The sequence below is a fragment of the Podarcis pityusensis genome (assembly GCF_964106645.2).
Source record: "Podarcis pityusensis genome assembly, chromosome: 11".
NCBI lineage: Eukaryota > Metazoa > Chordata > Lepidosauria > Squamata > Lacertidae > Podarcis > Podarcis pityusensis.
The window spans coordinates 7,322,586-7,344,619 of record NC_138036.1 but is presented as its reverse complement, the minus strand read 5'-3'; the positions used below and the strand labels follow the sequence as shown (position 1 = coordinate 7,344,619).

The window sequence follows — 22,034 nt, the reverse complement described above, 5'->3', positions numbered from 1 at the left end:
GAGCTCACCCCGTCACGAGGATTCGAACTGCTGACCTTCTGATCAGCAAGCCCTAGGCTCTGTGGTTTAGACCACAGCACCTGCCCCAATAATGGTCAGTGGCAAGGAGGCTGGGTCCCTGCAAGGAGGAAGGTTGATGATCAACTGTGATATTTCCATGCAAACCACAGATGGAATGTCAACATGGGAAGTGGCTCTCATTCTGCCTGACATCCTTTTTATAGCATCACTTTCCAGATCACAATTAGCACTGTCAAAAGACTGTGAACAGAGTTCATTATAGAACTGCATAGATGGGGATCCACTAAGCCACAGGTGGGGAACCATAGACATGGGAGCAAAATGCAGCGCACACACCCACACACCCACACCAGTCCTCTCTATATGGCCATCAGGACTCTCCCCAGATCAGAGAGGGGAGAGGGCGTATGTGCCAAAACTAGCTCATAATACAAAGGCATCACCCAGTTTTGTCTCTGGCCCAGTCCATCACAGACACGTGGTATTTTTTCTGCCATGTGCTAAGCCAGACACAGCTCAACGGGCCTGATTTTGCCACTTGCAAAAGGCAGTGAGGAGGTTCTCGAGAAATTGTTGGGCCACAGTACAACGCTGGGAAGGCTGCATTCATTATGATGGGAAATAAGTTGCATCAAGAATCCGTGGGCCTCTGAAAGAGAATTTTCATGAAGACAATTTATAAGGCAGGGATTGGGAACCTGTGGCCCTCAAGATGTAGTTGAATTCCAGTTTCCATCACCGTTGACCATTGGCTGTGATGACTGGGGCTGATGGGAGGTGGAGTCTGACTACCCCTGGAGGGCCACAGGTCCCCCAATCTTCAGAAAAGGCATGGAGGCCGTGACCCCCATCTTGGAACTGCTGATAATCCACATTTTCATCCTCTGTGCAAATTAGACAACAGTGTGAGGAGGAGAAGACTCTGAGGGGAGAAAAAGGTGATGCATTGGATAGAATATTGAGCTTTGGCAGAGGAAAGATACCGACTCCAATCTCACAGAGCCTGCATAGAAGAGACAGGGATGAACACACATCTCTTTTTATTTGAAAAACAAACAGACTGAAATCCTGCTGATAAGATCTTTGACAGCTGAAGAGGGACCTGGAGGGCACTGGCTAAATCCAACCCCATACTCTCCTCTTCTCAAGCAGGTCTGATACTATCTTTTTCTTCTTCTTCTTCGAATGGACTATGCATTTGCAGACTTGGTCATTGAATTAGCTACATCATAATCTCTCCATTTCCTATATACTGGGAGAGAAAGAAAAATGCTTCAAAATAGGATAGGTTTGCCGAGCACTATGCATAATAAGAGTGTTGTAGCAATGTATCATTTATTTATTAGAACACACACACACACACACACACACACACACACACACACTAAAAGGATGCCAAGATAGTTTACAATAAAGAAGCAATTCAGTGCAAAAGAACTAATTCTGTATGCAATGGATGAAATCCAACTATGACCTCCTATGATTACAATAGGTCTACTCCTGGCACAACAGAACTCCCCTTCTATACATCCACTGAATCTGTTCAAGGGGTTCCCACCCACCCTACATATTTGGGGCATAGGTGGGGGTAAATGTAGGGGAAGGGGGAATCCCATTGCACTCGCAGTAAACCTTGTGCAGCTGAGCTGAGTGAGTAGATTACCACCAAATATATCACAATTACAAAAGATCTAGGAATTGTTCAACCAGTTTCAGAGGCCAGGGAAAGTGCAAATAAATAGATATGTTCTTAACAGCTGGCTGAATCAACATCCCAGTGGGGAGTTCACTCCAAAGGCTGGGGTCCACCATGGAGAATATATGCTGATTGTGATTAATATGGTGATTAGTGCCTGGAGAGAATGAATGAAAAGAATGCATCTGTAGTTTCTGAAACAAAAATACAACTTTGGGACATCCTGTGAATGACGGGTCCAGGATGAGCAAAAGGAAGTTATCACACAATGTACAGTCAATTAACAAGTGATTGATTACAAGAAAGGAGATTCTGACTGAACAATAAGAAGATCTTTCTGACAATAAGAGCTGTCTGGCAGTGTAACAGACTGCCTCAGAAGGAGTGGGACTCTCCACTGGATATTTTAAAGCAGAGGTTGGATGGCCATCTGTCATGGATGCTTTAACTGTGATTCCTGCATTGCAGGGGGTTGGACTAGATGATCCTTGAGGTTCCTTCCAACTCTGCAATTCTATGATTCTACAATGAAGGATGAGAGTTTTTTGAAACAACAACAACATCAAAGGCTTGTCAATAGCTGTGACCTATGATACCAGCTAGGAATTGCACTTCCAAATTTAGAAGCAGAATAAATTTCAGTGTCAGAGGCTGCATATAAACAAAACTTGACTTCCTATATTTTCCACTTGCTTGTGGGCCTTGTGGCCTTCCTGGGTGTTATCTGGCAGGCTACTGCAGTAGACAAGACACGGTTGACTAAGTAGACTTTTGCTGTGATCCAAAATTTGCAGACTCCTCAGTCTCTGTGTATTTTGCCTTCCTATAGTTTGCATTAAAAGCAACATTGCCCTCATCTTATAATTGATCCCTCCTGATTCTTATTAAAGGGGCACCCAATTGCTGTGACATCAAGGCATTTCTGCAAGCTGTGCAACAGCATGTTTTGCTGTAAAGTCCTTGCAATTGTCTCCCATTTCCCAGGAAACCCAATGGGGAGAACACCTTTGGCAGCTGCTAATTGACAGCTCCCTCCTGCTCCATAGCTCTAATGGGCACCAGCAGATAGATATGGTCCCTGATCTCTTCCACTGCAAACTACTGTGAATCCATTGATGGGTCACAGAGAGCATCTATATTATTCCTCTCTCTGTATGCCTGTAACATAAAGCTGATGTTCTTTAGATGGGCAGATCAATAAGGCTCAATGCAATTGCAGAACATATTGCATATTGATGTGCTGGTTTTGTTGTGTTACTATTTGGCCACGGTTGTAGCTAAATAATGATTCACTATCATGCTTTTGTTTAACCTGACTTTTTTGTTATTTTGCTTTGTTTTTTAACTATCATTTTGATCATGGGTAGCTAACTGTGTCTTGTCTGGCTGTGAGCCTGAAATTAAATGAAATTATGTCCCACGACTCACCATTGGGAGAAGTATGACTTTGAGATGTCAGTAGGGGAGGGTGGACCAGACAGATGGAAGTGTGTGTGTGTGTGTGTGTGTGTGTGTGTGTGTGTGTGTGTGTGCATTAGCAAAACAACACAGAGAGGGAGGGGGAGTAAAGTGGGATCAATCCAGATAATGCCTTTCCTTTCGTTATTTATTTCCAGGCACTCACACAGAGACTTTGAGGCTTGCTCCTTTCCCATAGTCGGGACATGGATGGCACTGTGGTCTAAACCACTGAGGCTAGGGCTTGCCAATCGGAATGTCAGCGGTTCAAATCCCTGCAATGGGGTGAGCTCCCGTTGCTTGGTCCCTGCTCCTGCCAACCTAGCAGTTCGAAAGCACGTCAAAGTGCAAGTAGATAAATAGGTACCACTCTGGCGGGAAGGTAAATGGCATTTCCGTGCGCTGCTCTGGTTTCGGCAGAAGCGACTTAGTCATGCTGGCCACATGACCCTGAAAAAACTGTCTGCGGACAAACGTTGGCTCCCTTGGCCAGTAAAGAGAGATAAGTGCCGCAACCCCAGAGTTGTTCGCGACTGGCCTTAACTGTCAGGGGTCCTTTACCTTTTACCTTTCACATTGGTGGACACTTTAAACATAACACATGGGACAAATCTATCTGGGAAGCTGACTGACTAGGCATCCCCACATACAGTTTAAAGTTCAACCATGGCTGAGCTGCAACCACACAATCCATAGAAACTGTGGAACTTGTTCTCATAGGAGGCAGCGATGGCTACCAATGTCAATGGTTTAAAAAAAGGATTAGACAAATTCATGGATCAGAGGGCATGTTTCCATGAGGAGCTTTTCTTCCTGGTTTGGCTGATCAACCCACAGTTCACTACTTTGGCTTCAGCTGGGTGAACATGCAGCTGATCCTCAGTTCTCACCAAGTGCCTAGCCAAGGGTGTTCATATCATGACCCAGTCATATATCCAAAGTGTGCCAAAACATTCTCTGGTACTGCAATGAATGACAAAGTCCCTGTTCACATGGAACACTACTCTCCTAGGTTGAATCTGATGTTTCAAGAATGAACACAACAAGAAAATTGGCAATGAACAGCAAGGAGACAATCAAGAGCTGAGCTCTGTTGCCTTCCCTTGATAATGTTATTGTTGAGGAAGAATGGTTGAAATTTAACTCTGTTTTACTTTACTTTCTATTCTTGTGTGTAGTTGTCCTAGCTGGGCAAGCATGAATATGGAGGAAAGACACCAAAGGTTGTGCACTAATGCACACCAGAGTTATAAAGTATTTGGAAGAGTGGGGTAGTTTGGCTTTTATTTTGATGTGGGGCAAGGCTTAATTGGCACCATAGCTCAGCTCATTAATACAGTGGTACCTCAGGTTAAGTACTTAATTCGTTCCGGAGGTCTGTACTTAACCTGAAACTGTTCTTAACCTGAAGCACCACTTTAGCTAATGGGGCCTCCTGCTGCTGCTGCTGCTGCACCGCTGGAGCACGATTTCTGTTCTCATCCTGAAGCAAAGTGCTTAACCTGAAGCACTATTTCAGGGTTAACAGAGTATGTAACCTGAAGCGTATGTAACCCGAGGTACCACTGTAGTGATTTTGAGCATGTACAGAGCTCCATTCTCTCATTAAACACCTAGCCCCAAACCATACAGGACAACTTCCAGGTCAGAGGATATTATTCACAGCAGCTCAGTGGCTGCATTGGATGAAGACGGTCCCAGGTTCAAACTGTGGCATCCCCAAGACCTGCTGCCAGTCAGTGTAGCCAACACTGAGCTAGATGGACCAAGAATCTTACTGTGGTATTCCGCACATGATTATACATTGGTGCATTCAACACACATGTCTGTACCCTTTTTTGAGGACCTCAGCCCACATGTTGACTTTCAAATTCACTACAGTATGTGGATAGTCATTCACACAAACATATGTACATGTGCATCACATAATGTGTGAAAAACACCAGTCCTCATGACAGCATCTTTCACAGTCCAATGCTAATCATGTGAATCCCATTGAGCTCAATGAGGCTTACATTGTTGTCTTGTATTAGAAATGATTCAGTGAGCTAGGTTCATTAAAAAAAAAAAAGAATATATAGGGGAGACTATTTGCCCATGGAAAGTTCATGGTACCAACATGAATAAGAGTTTCTGCCCTCCCCTCAAATAGTCTGGCTACTCCCATGGAGGATAAAGGCCATTTGGCAACTCTGGGTAATTTAGAGTTTCAATTTTATATGTGTCTGGGAAGTAGAATATTGTGTATCAACTATGTAGTGAATCAAAGCTGATTTTTATTTTATTTTTTTTAAAAAAAGTTTTTTTATGAAAAGGTTTTGTGTGAGAGAGAAAAGCGGGGGGTGGGGCTAGATACAACAGAATAAAAATGTAGTCGGTTAGAAGGGGATGATACAGATATTGCAGTAACTCCCAGAAACACAAACGTTCCACTTCCTGCAGTCTTCAATGAGAACCAAAACCGTTTGGCAATCCAGTCAAACCAAGCGTTTCATCTTAGAGAGTGGGAGAGAGAAAAGAACAGAAAAGGCACGGATCTGGGTCATTCGCCGCCAGGGCTTTCGTCTTCTCCATTTAGAGCACCGTCACAGAAAACATGGATAAAACATTAATAATATATACTTAAAAAAATAAAGTCCGACTGTGCCTTATAAAGACATTGGGAGATTTGGCCCTAGAAATTAGCATTGCTGTCTGTGTCCGACTGAGAACGTGAGCTAATCTCCTGCAGCAGAGCCGTTAAAATAATTGATGAATGTGTGCCGGATTCCCAGGAGTGGGGGGGGGGGGGGGAGGGGGAGGTACTGATTTCAGTTCTGTAGCGTCAGGATTGCGTCAATTTGGGTTTCAACCACGTCTTCAGTCTCAGAGCTCAGTTAGTCAGAAGATCTGAACCACAGGACAAGGGCTCACGAATCAGTGTGCAGGAAAGGAGGACTGTACTAGACCCTCCCTCCCCTTTCCCCCCACCCATTCCTCTCTACCGCCTCCTCTTCCTTCTAAAACCTTCCCGATCTTTCAGGCTTGTGTTTTCATCACGTTGGAAAACAAGACTCCCTTGGTTGTGTGTACGTATATGCGTTTTCTCCCTCCCTCCTCTTCAGTGAGCGGCTGAGCACAGGGGCAAAAAAAGGAAAGAGCGGTTTCAGCACCTTGGAGAGAGCGCGCAGCAAGCAACATGGCTCCGATTGCAGCCAGCCGGGAAGAATTTGGTAAGCGTCTTCTTTAAAAAAACCCGATCTTGAAGGCTTGATTAATTTCATTTCATTCAGGTGCTTTGGAAAAGGCAATTATATGACTACTGTTTCGGGCTCCTGGGGGAAAGCCAGCGCTGGAAAGCTAAGGCTGTTCCTGTGCTCTGATATGAGCGACGTCAGTTGCCTCTCCTTAAAAGCATCCTTTATATATGATGCTTGGGTTTTACAGAAGTTTTACACCCCTTTTTTATTAGTTCTACAGTTTATTGATTTCCGCCGTGCTCTTTCTATGGCTCCCAAAAATTCACAAGTAAAATATATGCACCGTGAGGTGTGTCTTTTGGGGTGGGGGTGGGGAGTGTCTGGAGAAAGATACTGTTTGTTGTGATCTAGCTTTAGAGAAGAATCAGTTATATGCATTTCATTCCAAATCCATATTCTACATGTTCTCAGGATAATTGCCATAACTGCTTCTTTCAAGAGAGGAACAGATAGATATTTACTCAAATAGATTAGTCATCCACCCACCCACTCATCTGTCCATAGGCTTGCTCTCTTCCTCTGCAACTGTCTGTCTCCTGTCATTAGTGATGTTGCTAAGGGAGTGTATGCAAAGTACCCCTCCCTTAAAAAATGCTTTGAACTAAGTATTGTGTGTGTGTGTGTGTGTGTGTACAGCAACTAAAGTTAAACCCTGGTTCTCTTCTCATATTCAAAGTAGGCAATTAAAAAACAACACTTTTCTACACCAGTATATCTGCTTAAACTTTAAATAAGTAGGCTCATTATCTTTTAGACCTAGAGAGAGCTGTATACATTCATATAAATAAAGTTGTTTCCCTCCCCTTGTCCCTAGAGGGTGGTTCAGCTAGTGACCACTTTACCCTTTTACCTTACTTTTATTCATGTTGTCCTGATAGCTATCATTGCCATATGCCAGGGTAGCAGCACAGCTCCTCCACAGTCGAAGTACACCCGAGACTGTGAGAGTAAACTGTAAGTCATATATGTCAGTTCCACTAGCCTCTAGATGAAGTTAATAGGAGTTTAAAATTATGTTGGCATAGTTGAATTCTTTGGGTCCCAACTCAAACTGGATCAGTTCATATTTGTGCCGTGTGTCTAGATTCTGCCCCTTCCAGTTAACACTTCTGTAATCTGTCCTACTCACTTTCAGAAACAGCACATTTTCAAACCAGTCTACCATTTCCATATAGCTGCTATAATACCTAAGCAATTGCTTTGCCATATGAAAACAGCAAGGAAGGCAGATTGTAAGCCCACTGGCAGCTATTGTACAGCACATTTAGTTTTGATTTCATCTTGTATCACCCCCCCTGGGTGTTTCTAATTTCATTTGTGACAGCTTGCTCACCTGATAACTGACTTTATGAGGATAATTAATATAAAACTGTGGCATTCTTCCTCTCAGAGGCTGGGGTTGTAACTTGCACCATCATTCCTGCTGCTGGAGACAATCCTTCGGCATGCAAGCTTCAAAAGAGTATTTGCAAATATGTCAATTGGCCATTAAAATCTGTTCAGCCGAGTTAATGATCCAGTCTGGCCTCTTTCCCAAACCATCTTATGCAACTGTCATTACCTCACTGTTGATGGGTTGTGTCTTGTCTCCTAGCCCCATATTTTGTATGAGGAAAAAGAAATAAAGAAAAAGTGACCCAGTCCACAAAAATGTAAGGGGTGGAACTGACCCAGTGACCAGTGCTCTACCCCAAAGCAAGGTTTTCTGCACATTAACCCATTTCCATGCCCTGCATGTAGTAACTTCATTACAAATCTACACTAATCAAAAGCAGTCAGCCAGAGTGAGAAAAGATCTCCCATGCTAACAGTCCTATAAAAGTGGCAAGGTAGGTAGTGAGAGCTGATGCTAACTCTTCAATAGCTCATTTATATGTGGGACCCTTCATTTCTCCATGGATTCGATTAAAAACAATTCAAGTCATTACTTTAATGCCAAGGCTGGGTGTGCAAGTCTAGTGTGTGTGTGTGTGTGTGTGTGTGTGTGTCCCTGTCGTTTAAACTGGAGATCAGGGATCTGCTTACACAAGTTTGGGAGGCTCATTCTGCATCTCAAGCAGAGATTTACTTATCCTTTCAAGGGAACTGTTCGTTCACTCTCTCTTAAACAGAGAGGATGCTGATCATTTGTTAGAACACCAGCACTCTTGCTACCTTCCTGCATAAGCAATGCCATTGCATTAATATTTCATGAGTCCCCCATTTCGCTTGGAGAATGTGGACTTAGCCTTGATTGGTGCTACCAGCGTGTGGTACTTAGACTCACTTAGAAATGTTACTTATGGACAGAATTGGATTTCCAATTAGTGGCGTTCATTTGGCCCTGCACTGCTTACTCATGAAATGCTAATGCTCCTCTTTTATCCATGCGCCAGATGTCATTGCAGCTTTCATGCTATTTTCCCTATTGCCATTTGGAATGTGGGCTGATTCATACGAGTGATGGAAAGAAGTTCTCGGGAAATTGATTTACTTGCCGTGGCTGGAAAATGTGCTTCCTTGAAATGTTGTTTTAGATGCCCTCATCTCTGGGTAGCTTTGAACGTCATTTTGCCTCTGTAACTAGATAGATCCAATGCTTACAAAATATTAGGTGCACAGATGGATTTAAACATGCACTTGTATAGTGGACAAATAGCACAAGGTGAAATGGCTGGCTGCATATGTTCAGTGTTGCATAGAAAACTGACACCAGGCTGATGGCAAGAATATCCTAAGACTCTAAGTTTTTGCATTTTCATGCCAAACACCAGTCTCTTCCTGCAATGAGGCCATGCAAATATGTAGCTTCTTCAACACAAAGGGAAATCCATAATATAAAAGTGGATGTCATGCATATGACTAACACATATTTCAAATTCTCTTTTATCTACTTAGACTAATGTGAAGGGTGTAGGAGGGAGCTAGAGATGTTTATATGTGTACTGAATTCATAAATTTTATATGGGGCAGCAGCAAAATTGAACAGAAGCGTGTCAGTTGTTATAAGCACAATTTTTGAACTGTGTTTGTTCCAGGTTTGCATGCAACAGCAAACATGCCCAGCCAGAGTTTTCGATACATGTTCATACCTGCAGGGGGCACAACATGAATAGGCTTTATTGTTATAAAGTATACCTAGCAGTTCATTCTCTCTGCTTCACCAGTTGGCTCACCTTTGCATAGTTAGCTTAACTACTGCTTTCAACCTCTGAAGTCTGCCATTCATGCATTTGTTGCCATGTGCTTTGACTTGCAGATGAAATTCCAACTGTGGTTGGAATCTTCAGCGCCTTTGGGCTGGTCTTCACTGTCTCCCTCTTTGCTTGGATCTGCTGCCAACGCAAATCTTCCAAATCAAATAAGACCCCGCCTTACAAATTTGTTCATGTGCTGAAGGGCGTCGACATCTATCCTGAGAACCTCAACAGCAAAAAGAAGTTTGGGGCAGAGGACAAGGAAGAAGGCAAAAGCAAACCGGTTATGCCAAAGACCTCTCTCCACCTTGATCTGGAGAAACGAGATCTGAACGGCAATTTCCCCAAAACAACCCCCAAAATACCCAGCTCCTCAGATCTTGAGAACTTCACTCCAAAGCTCTTTCCTGAGAGGGAAAAAGATTCTGTCTCCCCTGATAGCCTGAAGTCTGTTACTTCCATATCTTCTGAAGAGAAGCAAGATAAATTAGGGACTCTCTTCTTCTCCATTGAGTATAACTTTGAGAAGAAGGCTTTCATGGTGAACATCAAGGAAGCACGTGGCTTGCCTGCCATGGATGAACAGTCAATGACTTCTGATCCATACATCAAAATGACGATACTGCCGGAGAAGAAGCACAAGGTGAAAACTCGAGTACTGAGAAAAACATTAGACCCAGCTTTTGATGAAACCTTCACCTTCTATGGAATCCCTTATACTCAAGTCCAAGATCTGAGCCTTCACTTTATGATCCTAAGTTTTGACCGATTTTCCCGTGATGACATCATTGGAGAAGTTCTCTTTCCTCTGTCCGGGATTGAGTTGTCTGAAGGAAGGATGCTGATGAACAAGGAGATCATCAAAAAGAATGTTAGGGTAATTGATCTTGAATCATATTTTGTATTATCAACATATTTCGCCTGCCCTATCTCAGCACTTAACAGTTTTTCTAAAGGCAGAATCTTAGTATAGCACCCTGACAACAGCCTACATGCATCTTGAATATATAAAATAAACTAGAGAGTCTCAACAATGTGAAAGGATGTCTGCCTATATCCCCATTTCAATTATCTCAACAAGGGTTCTTAAAATATCTAGGTATGATGGTCCAGTTTGTGTATTGATAAACCCTCAGAGGGAAGGGACTTCATCAGTCAAGTGCAGAACAGATATTATGCAGAGCTCGTAACAGTGCGAGTTCTACAGATTGAAGAGGTAGAGTGGGCAAATATGGGATAAGGCGAAAAAACAAATGTCTGTTATTCATGTATTTAATTATTTATTATATTTATTTGTCACTTTTTTACACCAAAGTATCTAAAAGTGACTTCCCTATATACCATGGCTGAGAAACATGTGCCCCCTCCAATGTTGTTGCATTCCAACCCCCATCAACCCCTGCAGCCACAATGGCCTGTGGTTAGGGATGATGAGACCTGTAGTCCAGCAATATCTGGAAAGCCACAGGTTCCCCATATCTGTGAAATACCATCACACTGGAGGGAGGCATAATCTGTGGGCTACGATGTAACCTAGTGTATTGTTACACTCAACAGTCTTAAAAATGAAATAAATCAAAAACCGCTTGGGGGGGCTGATTAGGAACAGACAGATAGAAGCCGGGAGATTTTAACCCATTGGATTGTGCCATTTTTCTCCACTCAAAATGATCCTTCCTGCTTTTACTTGTACCTCTGTAGGGTTCCACACAGATGTAAATCAAACTCTTAAGCCCTTCTCCTCCCATCTTAGGTCTACATTCCATGACCTACATTTGCAAATCCTCTAGGTTAAAATAATGTTATGGGCTCACTGAGTTTCCATGTGGTGAGAGGTTTCAGGGGGATAGACAACACTGTGTCAACCTTTCAGCTTTGTGAGCATGAGTATCTATGACTTGGAAACCCATTGTGATGAACTAGAAGATTCCCACTGTTTTCTGTGGGTTTTAAGCAGCAACTCAGTGTGTGATCCTGCAGCACGTAATTGTTACCAGTGGGATTTCTGCATCCAATATATACTGGTAGTGGATTTAATTATCTGAGTGCAGATCCATATCCAGTACAGCATTTTGTTGGCAGGTCCTACCTGTGCATAACTGAAAGTGGTATTGGATCACTAACTGCTCTTTCCAACAGTCACAAGTAGTTCTGTTGAAGTTCTTGGATGAGGTGGGAATGAAGTGCTTTAGATTATAGAGTAGATGTGGTCACCATGTGACCTTCCGGATGCTATCAGACTCCAGCTTCCACCACCCCTTATTATTGGCCATGCTAGCAGGAACTTATTAGAGTCCAGCAATGTCAGATTAGCCAGTCCTAGCCAAGATTAGCCAGTCCTAGCCAAGTGGTCTGGGCCACTTCAGCTGGAAAATCCATTGTAATCTCCCTTTCCCTCCCTCCCTCCCTGAACATTCTTAAAGATTGTGGCATTTGAAAATGGCAATCTCACCTGCATTCTGCAATGGAACTTATCCCCTTCTTCCTTCTCCTACCAGTGTAGACTTAGCTTGGATTACTTTGAATCCAGGGGACAGTGCAAATCTTAGCAGGATATCTTACCTTAAGTATCTCACAACAAAAGTGCAACTCGGGTCTGGTTCAGGCAATGTTACTTTTAACACTTACTCAACACTTGTCTCTCAGGAAAATAAATAAATCTCCTCAGTGGAAAAGGAGTGGGTTTGAGCTCCTATTGGGTGATATAAAAGTGCTATTGACAATGATTAACTCATGATGGCACATTAACACATGCTGGCTACAGTGGCAACATGGATATGCAAATCTGACCCAAAACAACATATAACCTAAAGTTTGTTGGATCAATAGGTTCATGAGTTCCAACCAAATGCAAACTCTATATCTAGGCAGAAGTTGCTCCATTTGAATCTGAAGTCCTTGAACAAAGACCAATACGGTTACATTGACTTCATCAGTGAAGGAAAAACAGTTTAATCCAAGAGTTTAATCAAGTGGTGGGCTGTAACAGTGCAATCAACATTGCAATAAAGTCAATGGCAAAATAAAAATAAAAATTCTCCATTGATTTCTATGGCTATGAGTATTAGCCTGCATCTCCATGGCTATGATCCATATGCAGTTAACCCTGTTCTCCCTCTTTGTGTCACTTCCTTTCCCCCCTCCCACTCCACCTAGTAGATTATTATGGGAGTGACAGATCACTCTTGCCAGGGGGTTGAGTTGATAGTTTACAGATGGATTTCTTTTCCCAGGGGTATGCACCAACCACAAGATTCATTTTGGTCCCTAATCCTGCACTTCAGAAAATAGGCCACGAAGTATTTTGTAGGCTGCCCAATTCAGCACAGCATCAAAGTTTGAGTCTGCTTTAGGAAAATTGGGTTTAATCACCATCGCCTCCTGGAAATTACTATTGGGAATTTTGGGAAGACAAGCTATATGTATTTTCCCTGTTGACAGAAGCGAATGAAATTTTCAGGCATAATAGCCTCTCCAGAGTGGATAAAGCCTTCCAAATAACAGGCAGATAGGTCTAGGCTTTTATTTCATTTTCTGCTGCTGTGCAGCTTTAAAGTTTGTTTTTGTTTTGTTTTTTAAGAAAAGGTATAAAGTTTTCCATTTTTCATTTGGCAGAAAATGACGGATTTTGCAGGCATAGGATATGCAAAAGGATATCTGCAGAGTTATGTTCCAGCCTTTACAATTTTTTGGGGGGGATAACAATATCACTTAATCTCCTGTGATGTTTTCTGGGCAATTGGTCTGAAAATAGCAGATATGAGAGATGTTCCATTGGTAAGAAATCTGCCAAATTTCAGACAAGTAGGTCAAAGGGGATTTGTGCTAGGCTTCTTTAAAAATATTTGGGATTCACTTTCCAGGTAAAATATTTATCTCTGATTATCTGTCAATGACAGTAAAGCTTTCCCTCCACTCTACCTTCACATTTGCCTTTGTGATTCCTCACTCTCACTCCCAGCCTCTCACTTTCCTTATATAGTAAACTTAGAGACATTAGTTTTGCTTTTAGCAGACAAGTTTTCTGCAGTTCTTTTGTGTGTGTGTGTGATTCTGAGTCATAAAGACACCACGAGGAGCTTTGTATTGTCTTCTCTTGGTTCGGGTTCCCTCAGATAGATATCAGACAAGTTCAGAATTCCTCAAAAGCAACTCACTTTGGCTCAGGATTTATCCATATCCATTGCACATCTAAGTTTCCTCCTTCTCCTTCCACTTCTCTACTGATTTTGCCTTTGTTCCTGGTTCCACCCACCACTGCTTCTTTCCACCATCTGGTCACACCCACCTATGTGTAATTAGTCCATTGGGCATCTCCAGCTCTCTGGACACTCTGGTTGTCAGTTACTGAATTAACTCATAGTACTTGCACAACCAAAATCTGAGTCCTCGAACAATTTAGTTGAAGTTACCAGTAGTTCATTACGTCTCACCTGGCCAATCAGGGTAAGCATGTTTTAGAATAAAGGCATTGGTGTTTTGAATATCAGTTGTTCTGGCACCAATCCTGAGCATTTTACTTTGATGTAAGCCACATAAAAATCAAGGGGGCTTGCTTCCAAGTCAAAGTCTTTACTGTGTGTTTGTAAATTGATTTGGAAGTCACTTCAACATAAGTGGAAGCCCATTTATTTTTTAAAAAAATTCCAAACCTAATAGATGTCTCAAAGCCTGGGCAACCCATAGCCCTTCCCGAGAACCTGCCTGTGTATTGACTTTTTAGTAATTGCTTTCAAAAGATCAAGCGTCAAATCAAATTGCTTCTGTGTGTACCAAGCAATATTCCCATCTGCAGCTTTTATGGTTTTTAATGCAACAAGCCCCTGTGTGTGACCTGGAGTGTTGAAGCTTCCATGTTTTCTATTTTCATACTTAAATATTTTCCTCTATCAAGGGGACTATATTGGTTTTGTAGCGGGGGGAGGGGAGAGATCTGATTTGTACCTTACGTTCTCATAAGTCCATCAAAACACTAATTTGTCAGATGCTATTTGTGACAACATTTCAATAGACTGGCTGGCCAAGGATTCAATATGCTTTAAAACCACAAATATATATAGTCATAGTTGTGAGTTGCCCATCTAGTAGCAGATCTGCATATACATCATTTTTTGGGTGGGGTGGGATAGGGTGAGGCTAGGGTAATCCCAGACGGATAGCCATCTTCAAATATTTGAAGGGCTGTCACATGGAAGATGGAGAAAGCTTGTTTTCTGCTGCTGCAGAGGGTAAAACCAACACCAGTGGATTCAAATTACAAGAAAAGTGATTCCAACTAAGCATTAGGAAGAACTTTCTGATGGTAAGAGCTGTTTGACAGTGGAACAGACTACCCCAGAAAGTGGTAGACTCTCCTTTATTGCAGGTTTTTAAGAAAAGGCCAGATAGACATCTGTCAGGGATTCTTTAGCTGTGATTCCTGAATTGCAGGGGGTTGGTTTACATGACCCTTAGGATCCCTCCCAACTCAACAATTTTACGATTCTTTGATGTCTGCTACATATGAGCTATCTTTCTAATTCTCTAGAAGTCCTCCGGACGCGGAGAGCTGCTGATTTCTCTCTGTTACCAGTCTACAACAAATACTCTCACGGTGGTTGTTTTAAAGGCCAGACACCTACCCAAAGCTGATGTTTCCGGATTATCAGGTAATGTCAAAATGCTGCATTATTACATGCATATATTTGGATTTATAATTAACACTGTCATAGACTTAAGAGCTTGGACCAAGAAGTAGCAAAGGAGTAGGAGCTGTGCCCTCCCTCCTTCGCTCTATTCAGTGTGGGCCCTGGCTAGTCACCTGTTCAAGGAACTGAGTAGGAATATTTTGGGTGGCAGTTCTTTAACTAACCTTTAGGGACTTCGTTTTTGGTTTGCTCCACACCAGGCTTCTTCAACCTCGGCCCTCCAGATGTTTTGCGACTACAATTCCCATCATCCCTGGCCACTGGTCCTGCTAGCTAGGGATCATGGGAGTTGTAGGCCAAAAACATCTGGAGGGCCAAGGTTGAAGAAGCCTGTTCCACACTGTTGGGTAACTTGATTGACAATTTGGGGAGCAGCTGGTATTTGTTTCTCATTGAGCATGGAGTCCAGGCAGGTAAGGAAGTTGGGAAGAATAATTGTAGACATACGATGGGATTATTGGGTCAATGGCACCCTTTAGGGATCTGCCAGTGCTTTATGCCTGGGGGGATTTAATGGGGTACCCTTTAGATCTGTCTTTCACATTTTGGGTGAACTCTGGGCAGTAGAGCCTGGGTGTGCTTCTACCCATGACTCATCTAGCAATGAGGGAGTCCTTTCCTACCCCTCCTTTATGAGGAGCCACAGACTGCAGCTGTGTCATCTATTCAGTGGTCTAGAGGGAGGTTTCCCTACCAGTTAGATGGAATTCTCACCTGCTCATATTTTCTGAATTTTTGGTTATTTGGATGTTCCGTGAATTAGTTATATTTTAACAAATATAAGCTATCTCCCAAAATGTTTGTCATAAGTCTGCTTTACAGGTGTGGGGGCAGAGGTAACTGGAGTGGAGCTGGGTGGTTCTGCCCATCCCTCAAATAACCGAGATTCATATAATTGATTCTATGATTTGGAAGGTACCCTGATGGTCACCTGAGTCCAACCTCCTGCAATGAAAGTGAAAGAAAGTGAAAGGGATCATGAAGAAAATGTGACATGCTGAAAGACCCATATAAGATGGGGCAACTAGAGAAGAGACCAGCGCATCTGGAGGGCATCTGAGGGGAGGGCATATGGTCCCTGGAGTGAAGACCAGCACATTGTTGTGTCTACTGGGGGACAGAAGAACAAGGAAAATGTGGCTTAATGGTGATTGCAATGGGGTGCATTAGTGAGAGCGCCAGATTATGCTGTTGTACCTCCAGTTGTGCCAAGCTTCTCACCACCTTGTCCCTTACTGGTAAATGCAGCAACCGGTGGTCAGGTAGCATGCAAGCATAAGCTGGCACATTATTATTATTATTATTATTATTATTATTATTATTATTTGGAGCTTTTCCCCAGTGGACAAAGCTAATCTTGCCAATCAGTTCTAGCCGGATTCTCCTGCACAGGAATAACTGGTAGAGATGAAAGCATGGTGAGAACCTTAGTGCAGGGGAAGACAAGGAAGTCTGGACTATTGGACTTGGTTCTTCAGCAGTGTGATATTGGTTGGATTTTGCTTGTCTTTTGCAGACCCCTATGTGAAAGTGAACCTATATCATGCCAAGAAAAGGATCTCCAAAAAGAAAACCCACGTCAAGAAGTGCACCCCCAATGCAGTGTTCAATGAACTTTTTGTCTTTGATATTCCTTGCGAGGGTCTCGAAGAGATCAGCATCGAATTCTTGGTTTTGGATTCAGATAGGGGATCCCGGAATGAAATCATTGGCCGGTTAACCTTGGGGGCTTCGGCAGAAGGAACAGCAGGAGAACACTGGAAGGAAATCTGTGAATATCCTAGGAGACAAATTGCCAAATGGCACATGTTGTGTGATGGCTAACAGCGGAAACAAGAGGTTGGAACTTTTAAACAAAAATTCCATAGGCAAGGATCAGTTTTCTTTCTTTGCAATGTATAATCACAGGCTTGTGACTTTTTTTAAAAGACATTTTTTTTTGTTACTGTTATTAGGACTGAAATGAATTATCAAAACAGAAGGTAACTAACTTTTCTCATTCAGTTCAGGCTCTCTCTTTTTTCTTTTGCAAGCTATACAGAAAGTGACGTAATATCATCAGAGGTTCATATTCTACTGGAGTTTACACAGCTATAGAGACACAAAATGCTGTAAACACAATTAAGAAGTCTTGTTTTTTATTATTAAAGTACCAGGAACCCTAGATTACTGCTGTCACCCAGATGAAGATAATCTCATTAATATGTGTTGCTAAGTCTAGAAGCACCTGCATTTTGTAAAAGTTTAAAATAAAAATCTGGAGAAATGGAGTGTATGGGGAGGGCAATCCCTTCAGCATCATAATGTGCCACAAACATTATTTTATGGAAACTCAACCACTTTTCATAAGGTTGAGTATTTATACTTTGAGCGATCCAAAAACTCAAGAGATTTTTGTCAAGCCACACTGCATAGCTATGGTCCACTTTTTTAATTAACCCGTGAGATATAGTTTAGATTTCAAAGAGAGAAAGAGAGAGGTTGGTTCCATTAGCTTACATTCAAATACTCTGTAAGTATCCCCAAAATAACTCACTTTGTTTAATAAAGGGCTTAGACACTGATGTTGGAGAGTGTAAATTTTACAGTATGGTTAGGATTTGTGCTTCAAGTATAGCCTGTGGTGGGATTTCTTTATGTTTTTGGCCAAAAAACCCCCAACAACATTGAAAATTTATAACCAATTGAAAATACTGTAGAGTGTTAAAGCTTTCACCCGGTGTATTTTGAAACAATTACTGTTTGAACTGAAACTTACGGTATCCCTTATATCTTTCTGTTTGATTATTCTAAAAACAAAATTAAAAATCCTATAAAAATTTTAAAAAGAGAGGAGATACGTACAAAGCACTGATCCTGCAAAAAAATAATAATCCATTCTAAGTGGGTAAAGATTTAAAAGTGGGTTTTAGCAGAATCAGGCTCTGGAGCAAGCTTTATACCTCATGCTGACTAATGTGTAAATGAGCTGTTTGACCATAGAACTCACTTAATTAGCTGTCATTCATGCCACTGGGCAACTGGGTAGAACTCTGGAGGGTGGGTGGGTAATATTAGGATCATAACATGATGGTATGCATGTGATAATAGGATCAGGATTTTTTCCCCAGATTAGGAGGATGAAGTGTAATTTAAGACCAGACCAGCCCAACTTGTGACCTGCCAAGCCAAACCCAGGTATGTGAAGTGTCCTGTTAACTACTTGCTTGAGGACCCACCAGGAAAAAAAATGCATCCTCAGGCCAATATTAAAAGCAGCTTTGCTGAGCCCCTAGTGGGCTGGTTTACATAGTTTGCGGGTTACATTCTACTTGGTCGATTGCAAATTGTGCTGGCCCCTCACAAAGGAAACAAAGGCGCACACACACACCTATTGAAATCCTGTGAAACTTATTCATGTGTTTACACTAGAAACCATTTTTTTAATCTATCAGATTAGCACAATTGTAGTAGTAGAGTTTCTTATCCTGTCCTCTTTGGGTAGATACTTGAGATACAGGAGTATCCTTTCTGTAGATATTATGGTTCTGCAGTGGGGTGGGGTGGGTTTGGATGCTACTGAAGGAGATTCTCCAGAATCATATTTGCCTTTGTGTGAGTTTTTTTATAAAGTCCCATTGAGAAATGTATGTGAAGAACACAGTGATACATACTCATTGCTTTGGATGTTCCTAGGTTGATCCTGCAAGCAGGAGTCATCAAAGATCTAATATCCTTATTATGGGATCCTTCCTGCAAGCACAATGCAGATAATCCAGCCTGATATAGAATTTTCCAGACATGTGTGTCTACGGAAATCATTCTCAATGGGCTGCAGTGGAGGCAAAGGTTATGTGGAAAGTTAAGGATGAGAGTCTTGCTTTGTTGAAAGGGTCACAGGTTCATTCCCTTGCTGTAATTGTGCCCCAATGCTTTGTTTGGAGAACAGGATTGTGGCAATTGTTAAAGTGTTGGAAAGGAGAACATGTTGCAAAGCTACTTTCTCATAGCTCTGTAGTGTACTGAAGCAGCATGTTTCTAAACTAGATCTAGTGATCTGTTTCAGATGTGTGTATTTTGATCTACTGTTCATAATTACTGAGGTCTTTGGGAGTTTCAAGCCAATCCTAGTCCTAACCCTATGTCTGAGTTATACCCAGGAGTAGAACATTTGGAATTAATGGACCAAAGATAATCATGCCTATCACTGGATAGGCCTAATGATGGATTGTTTATCTAACTAACTATGACTAACACTCAGTACAACCCTCAGTAATAACCAAAGGGTCCAATATTATAGGTTGGGAAAAGTCAAGGCAAAAAGACATGTCTTTACAAGATATCTGAAGCAACTGCTGGATAATAGACAGTAGGGCTTTCCAGAGTGCAAGGGTGGTGACAGAAAATTCCTCCTTTGAGGTCACTGTCCTGTGATATTCTGTAAGGTGCCAATGATCTAAGTGATCTTATAGGTCTGTACAAGGACAGGCAGCCTTTCATGTGACTTGATGCAAATGTTTGATATAAGGGTAGCACTCTCATTGACCTTAGTGGGACTTAACTGGCTGAAATCCAAGTACTTTAGTATTACTGAATTGTGGATCAGAACCATCATTCCTAAAAGCATAGGAAAGGGGAGAAGGATGAGACTCATGGTGGATTAACAGTGGAATTGGGTTTCTTCTAGCTAACACTGCTAGAGGTTTGTGTGGTTGCTTTTTTCTTCTTCTTTTTTAACCAGAGCCATAATTTGGCCAGAACAAGATGAGACTGGAATGTGAAATATGCAACAAATATTACTGAAAGAATTCCATTTGGGGTCTTTCGGGTTTTTGTGTTGGTAATTTATCCAGGTTTTTGAATGATGTGTTTGATATAATGGTGTTTATATAAGGTCTAAGGCATTTTCACAACATGCTTTTTATGAAAATGCTCTATGTACAAAGAATAATAGTAATGCAACTTGTGTGTATAAAAATTTCAAATCTATTTTGTTTTGTTCAGGCTATTTGTAGGCCAAAATCAGTCCAGGCTTGAAATCCTCAGAATGTTTACTCCAAGGTAGTCCCAGTGAAATTATGAATCACTTCTAAAGCTCTATGAAGTCAACAGAGATACCCCAGAAGTCCTTGATGAGCTTTAGAGGAAAGATGTTTGTTAATCCATGATCAGTCCAGTGATCTGAATAGTAAAAATATGCAAGTAAAGTTCATTGGACAGTAGATGTACTAAGAATTTAGGAGGGAAAGAGCATGTGATCAAATCTTAATCAAAAGCTAGGTATTCTACATTCATGTTGGACAGAATGTTGCAAACAAGGCCACATGTTGAAAGGTCTATGAGCTTGACATTTCATTGGGACTGATTTAAGATAATATTTGAATAATACTTGGCTAGCCTAGTGGTTTTCAGATGGAATGCTGGGTTCCTTGTAGGTTCATCTAAGTTTCCCAGGGATAAGTCTTGCATTGGAGGAGAAACCTTCCTTAAAGTTCTCTACCATCAATGGTCTTCTCTTACAATGGGTTATATCCAATACTAGTCATGCTCAGAGTAGACCCATTGGAATGGATGTACATTACTAACTGGGGTCCATTAATTTCAGTGGGTCTGCTCTGGATATGGCTAATGTTGTCTCGAAAGCACTGCACGGGGAAACATTCAAACTTCTTGTGTAGTGGTTAGATCTAGAGGTCTGCGCAGCAACTCATGCAAACTGGGTATGCAAACACTTTCCCAGAAAGTGTTGCAGCATGCAATAGGTAATGCAGAAAAAACTTATCGGAGCTAGAAAGTTTGAAAATATGTGTTCTAAGCCCTAGCTAACACAATAGACCTAGTTATCTTGTTTGATGATAGGCTTTAGCCACCAGCCCTAGTGGCCAAATAACTCTTAATATGCCTTCTTTTCTTTGTTTCTGAATAAAACCTAGGGTTGTGACAATCTGTCATTTTCCCACCCAGTGGTTAATATCTGCTTTAAGTGGCCTGAGGGGTAGTTTTCCTACTGGTGGGATAAGAGCTATCCCAGTAGGGGGACCAGTTCTTTTTACACTGGGCAAATTGTATATAGGGTCCCTTTTTTTAGCTCTTAAGAAACGTTTGTCTTGCAAAGTCCAGTTGTTAGCTCAGATGGGACTGAAATACATGTGACCATGCCTTTAAGAAATGGGGGGAAAATCTGTTTTATAAAGTATTTGGTTCTTAATGTGAATATCTTGAAATCTGTTAAGGATAATGTCCTGTATTAAACATGTAAAATAATGTTTGTCTAAGTAGCTAACAACAACAACTTCTACTACTAATACAATGAAGCAAAATATTACCCTGAATGGGAGGTTATTCATGTTTGGAGATCTGTTGTAACTCAATAACCAATTTGTTAATGATGTTGTACATTCAATAGAAGTTCTTTGGGAGGAAGCATGGATGTTGGAGGATTTGTATGTCTTTTTTGTGCCAGATCTGTATGTTGTGCCATGTATGTAAGACAAGAATAAACTGCTACTTTCATTCATCCCATCCCAATATAAATATTTTTTGCAGATGCCATGTCAATCTGCTTTTAATTTTATTTTAAAGAGTGAAACTCAGTGTGAGTTTTCAAGAGACCCTGTCTACTGTCATGCACCACAACAATGCTCAAAAACTTGTCCGAAGCACCCTACATGCATGATAAATAAGTCACTATAAGAACTCTTTAAGGTAAAAAGCATTTATTATATTTTAGCCCTCCATATTGCAGATGGAGGAAACTGAGGCCAAGAGGGGATGGTTT

At 41.6% G+C, this 22,034-nt stretch overlaps 1 protein-coding gene across 1 annotated transcript; it reads left to right on the top strand.

The window, feature by feature from the left end:
* The first annotated feature begins 6,008 nt into the window (after positions 1 to 6,008).
* Positions 6,009 to 21,773, top strand: SYT4 (synaptotagmin 4). The gene is made up of 4 exons (XM_080973761.1): positions 6,009 to 6,387; positions 9,653 to 10,467; positions 15,118 to 15,238; positions 16,794 to 21,773. Exons 1-4 carry the CDS (start codon positions 6,354 to 6,356, stop codon positions 17,099 to 17,101), a joined length of 1,278 nt encoding a protein of 425 aa, XP_080829887.1. The 5' UTR covers positions 6,009 to 6,353; the 3' UTR covers positions 17,102 to 21,773.
* Positions 21,774 to 22,034: the final 261 nt, after the last annotated feature.

Excerpts from the sequence above, each read along its gene's own strand:
- SYT4 (XM_080973761.1), top strand. The coding sequence starts at position 6,354 with ATGGCTCCGATTGCAGCCAGCCGGGAAGAATTTG. Across the intron at positions 6,388-9,652 it reads AGCCAGCCGGGAAGAATTTG|ATGAAATTCCAACTGTGGTT; the intron begins GTAAGCGTCTTC and ends TTTGACTTGCAG. Across the intron at positions 15,239-16,793 it reads TGATGTTTCCGGATTATCAG|ACCCCTATGTGAAAGTGAAC; the intron begins GTAATGTCAAAA and ends TGTCTTTTGCAG.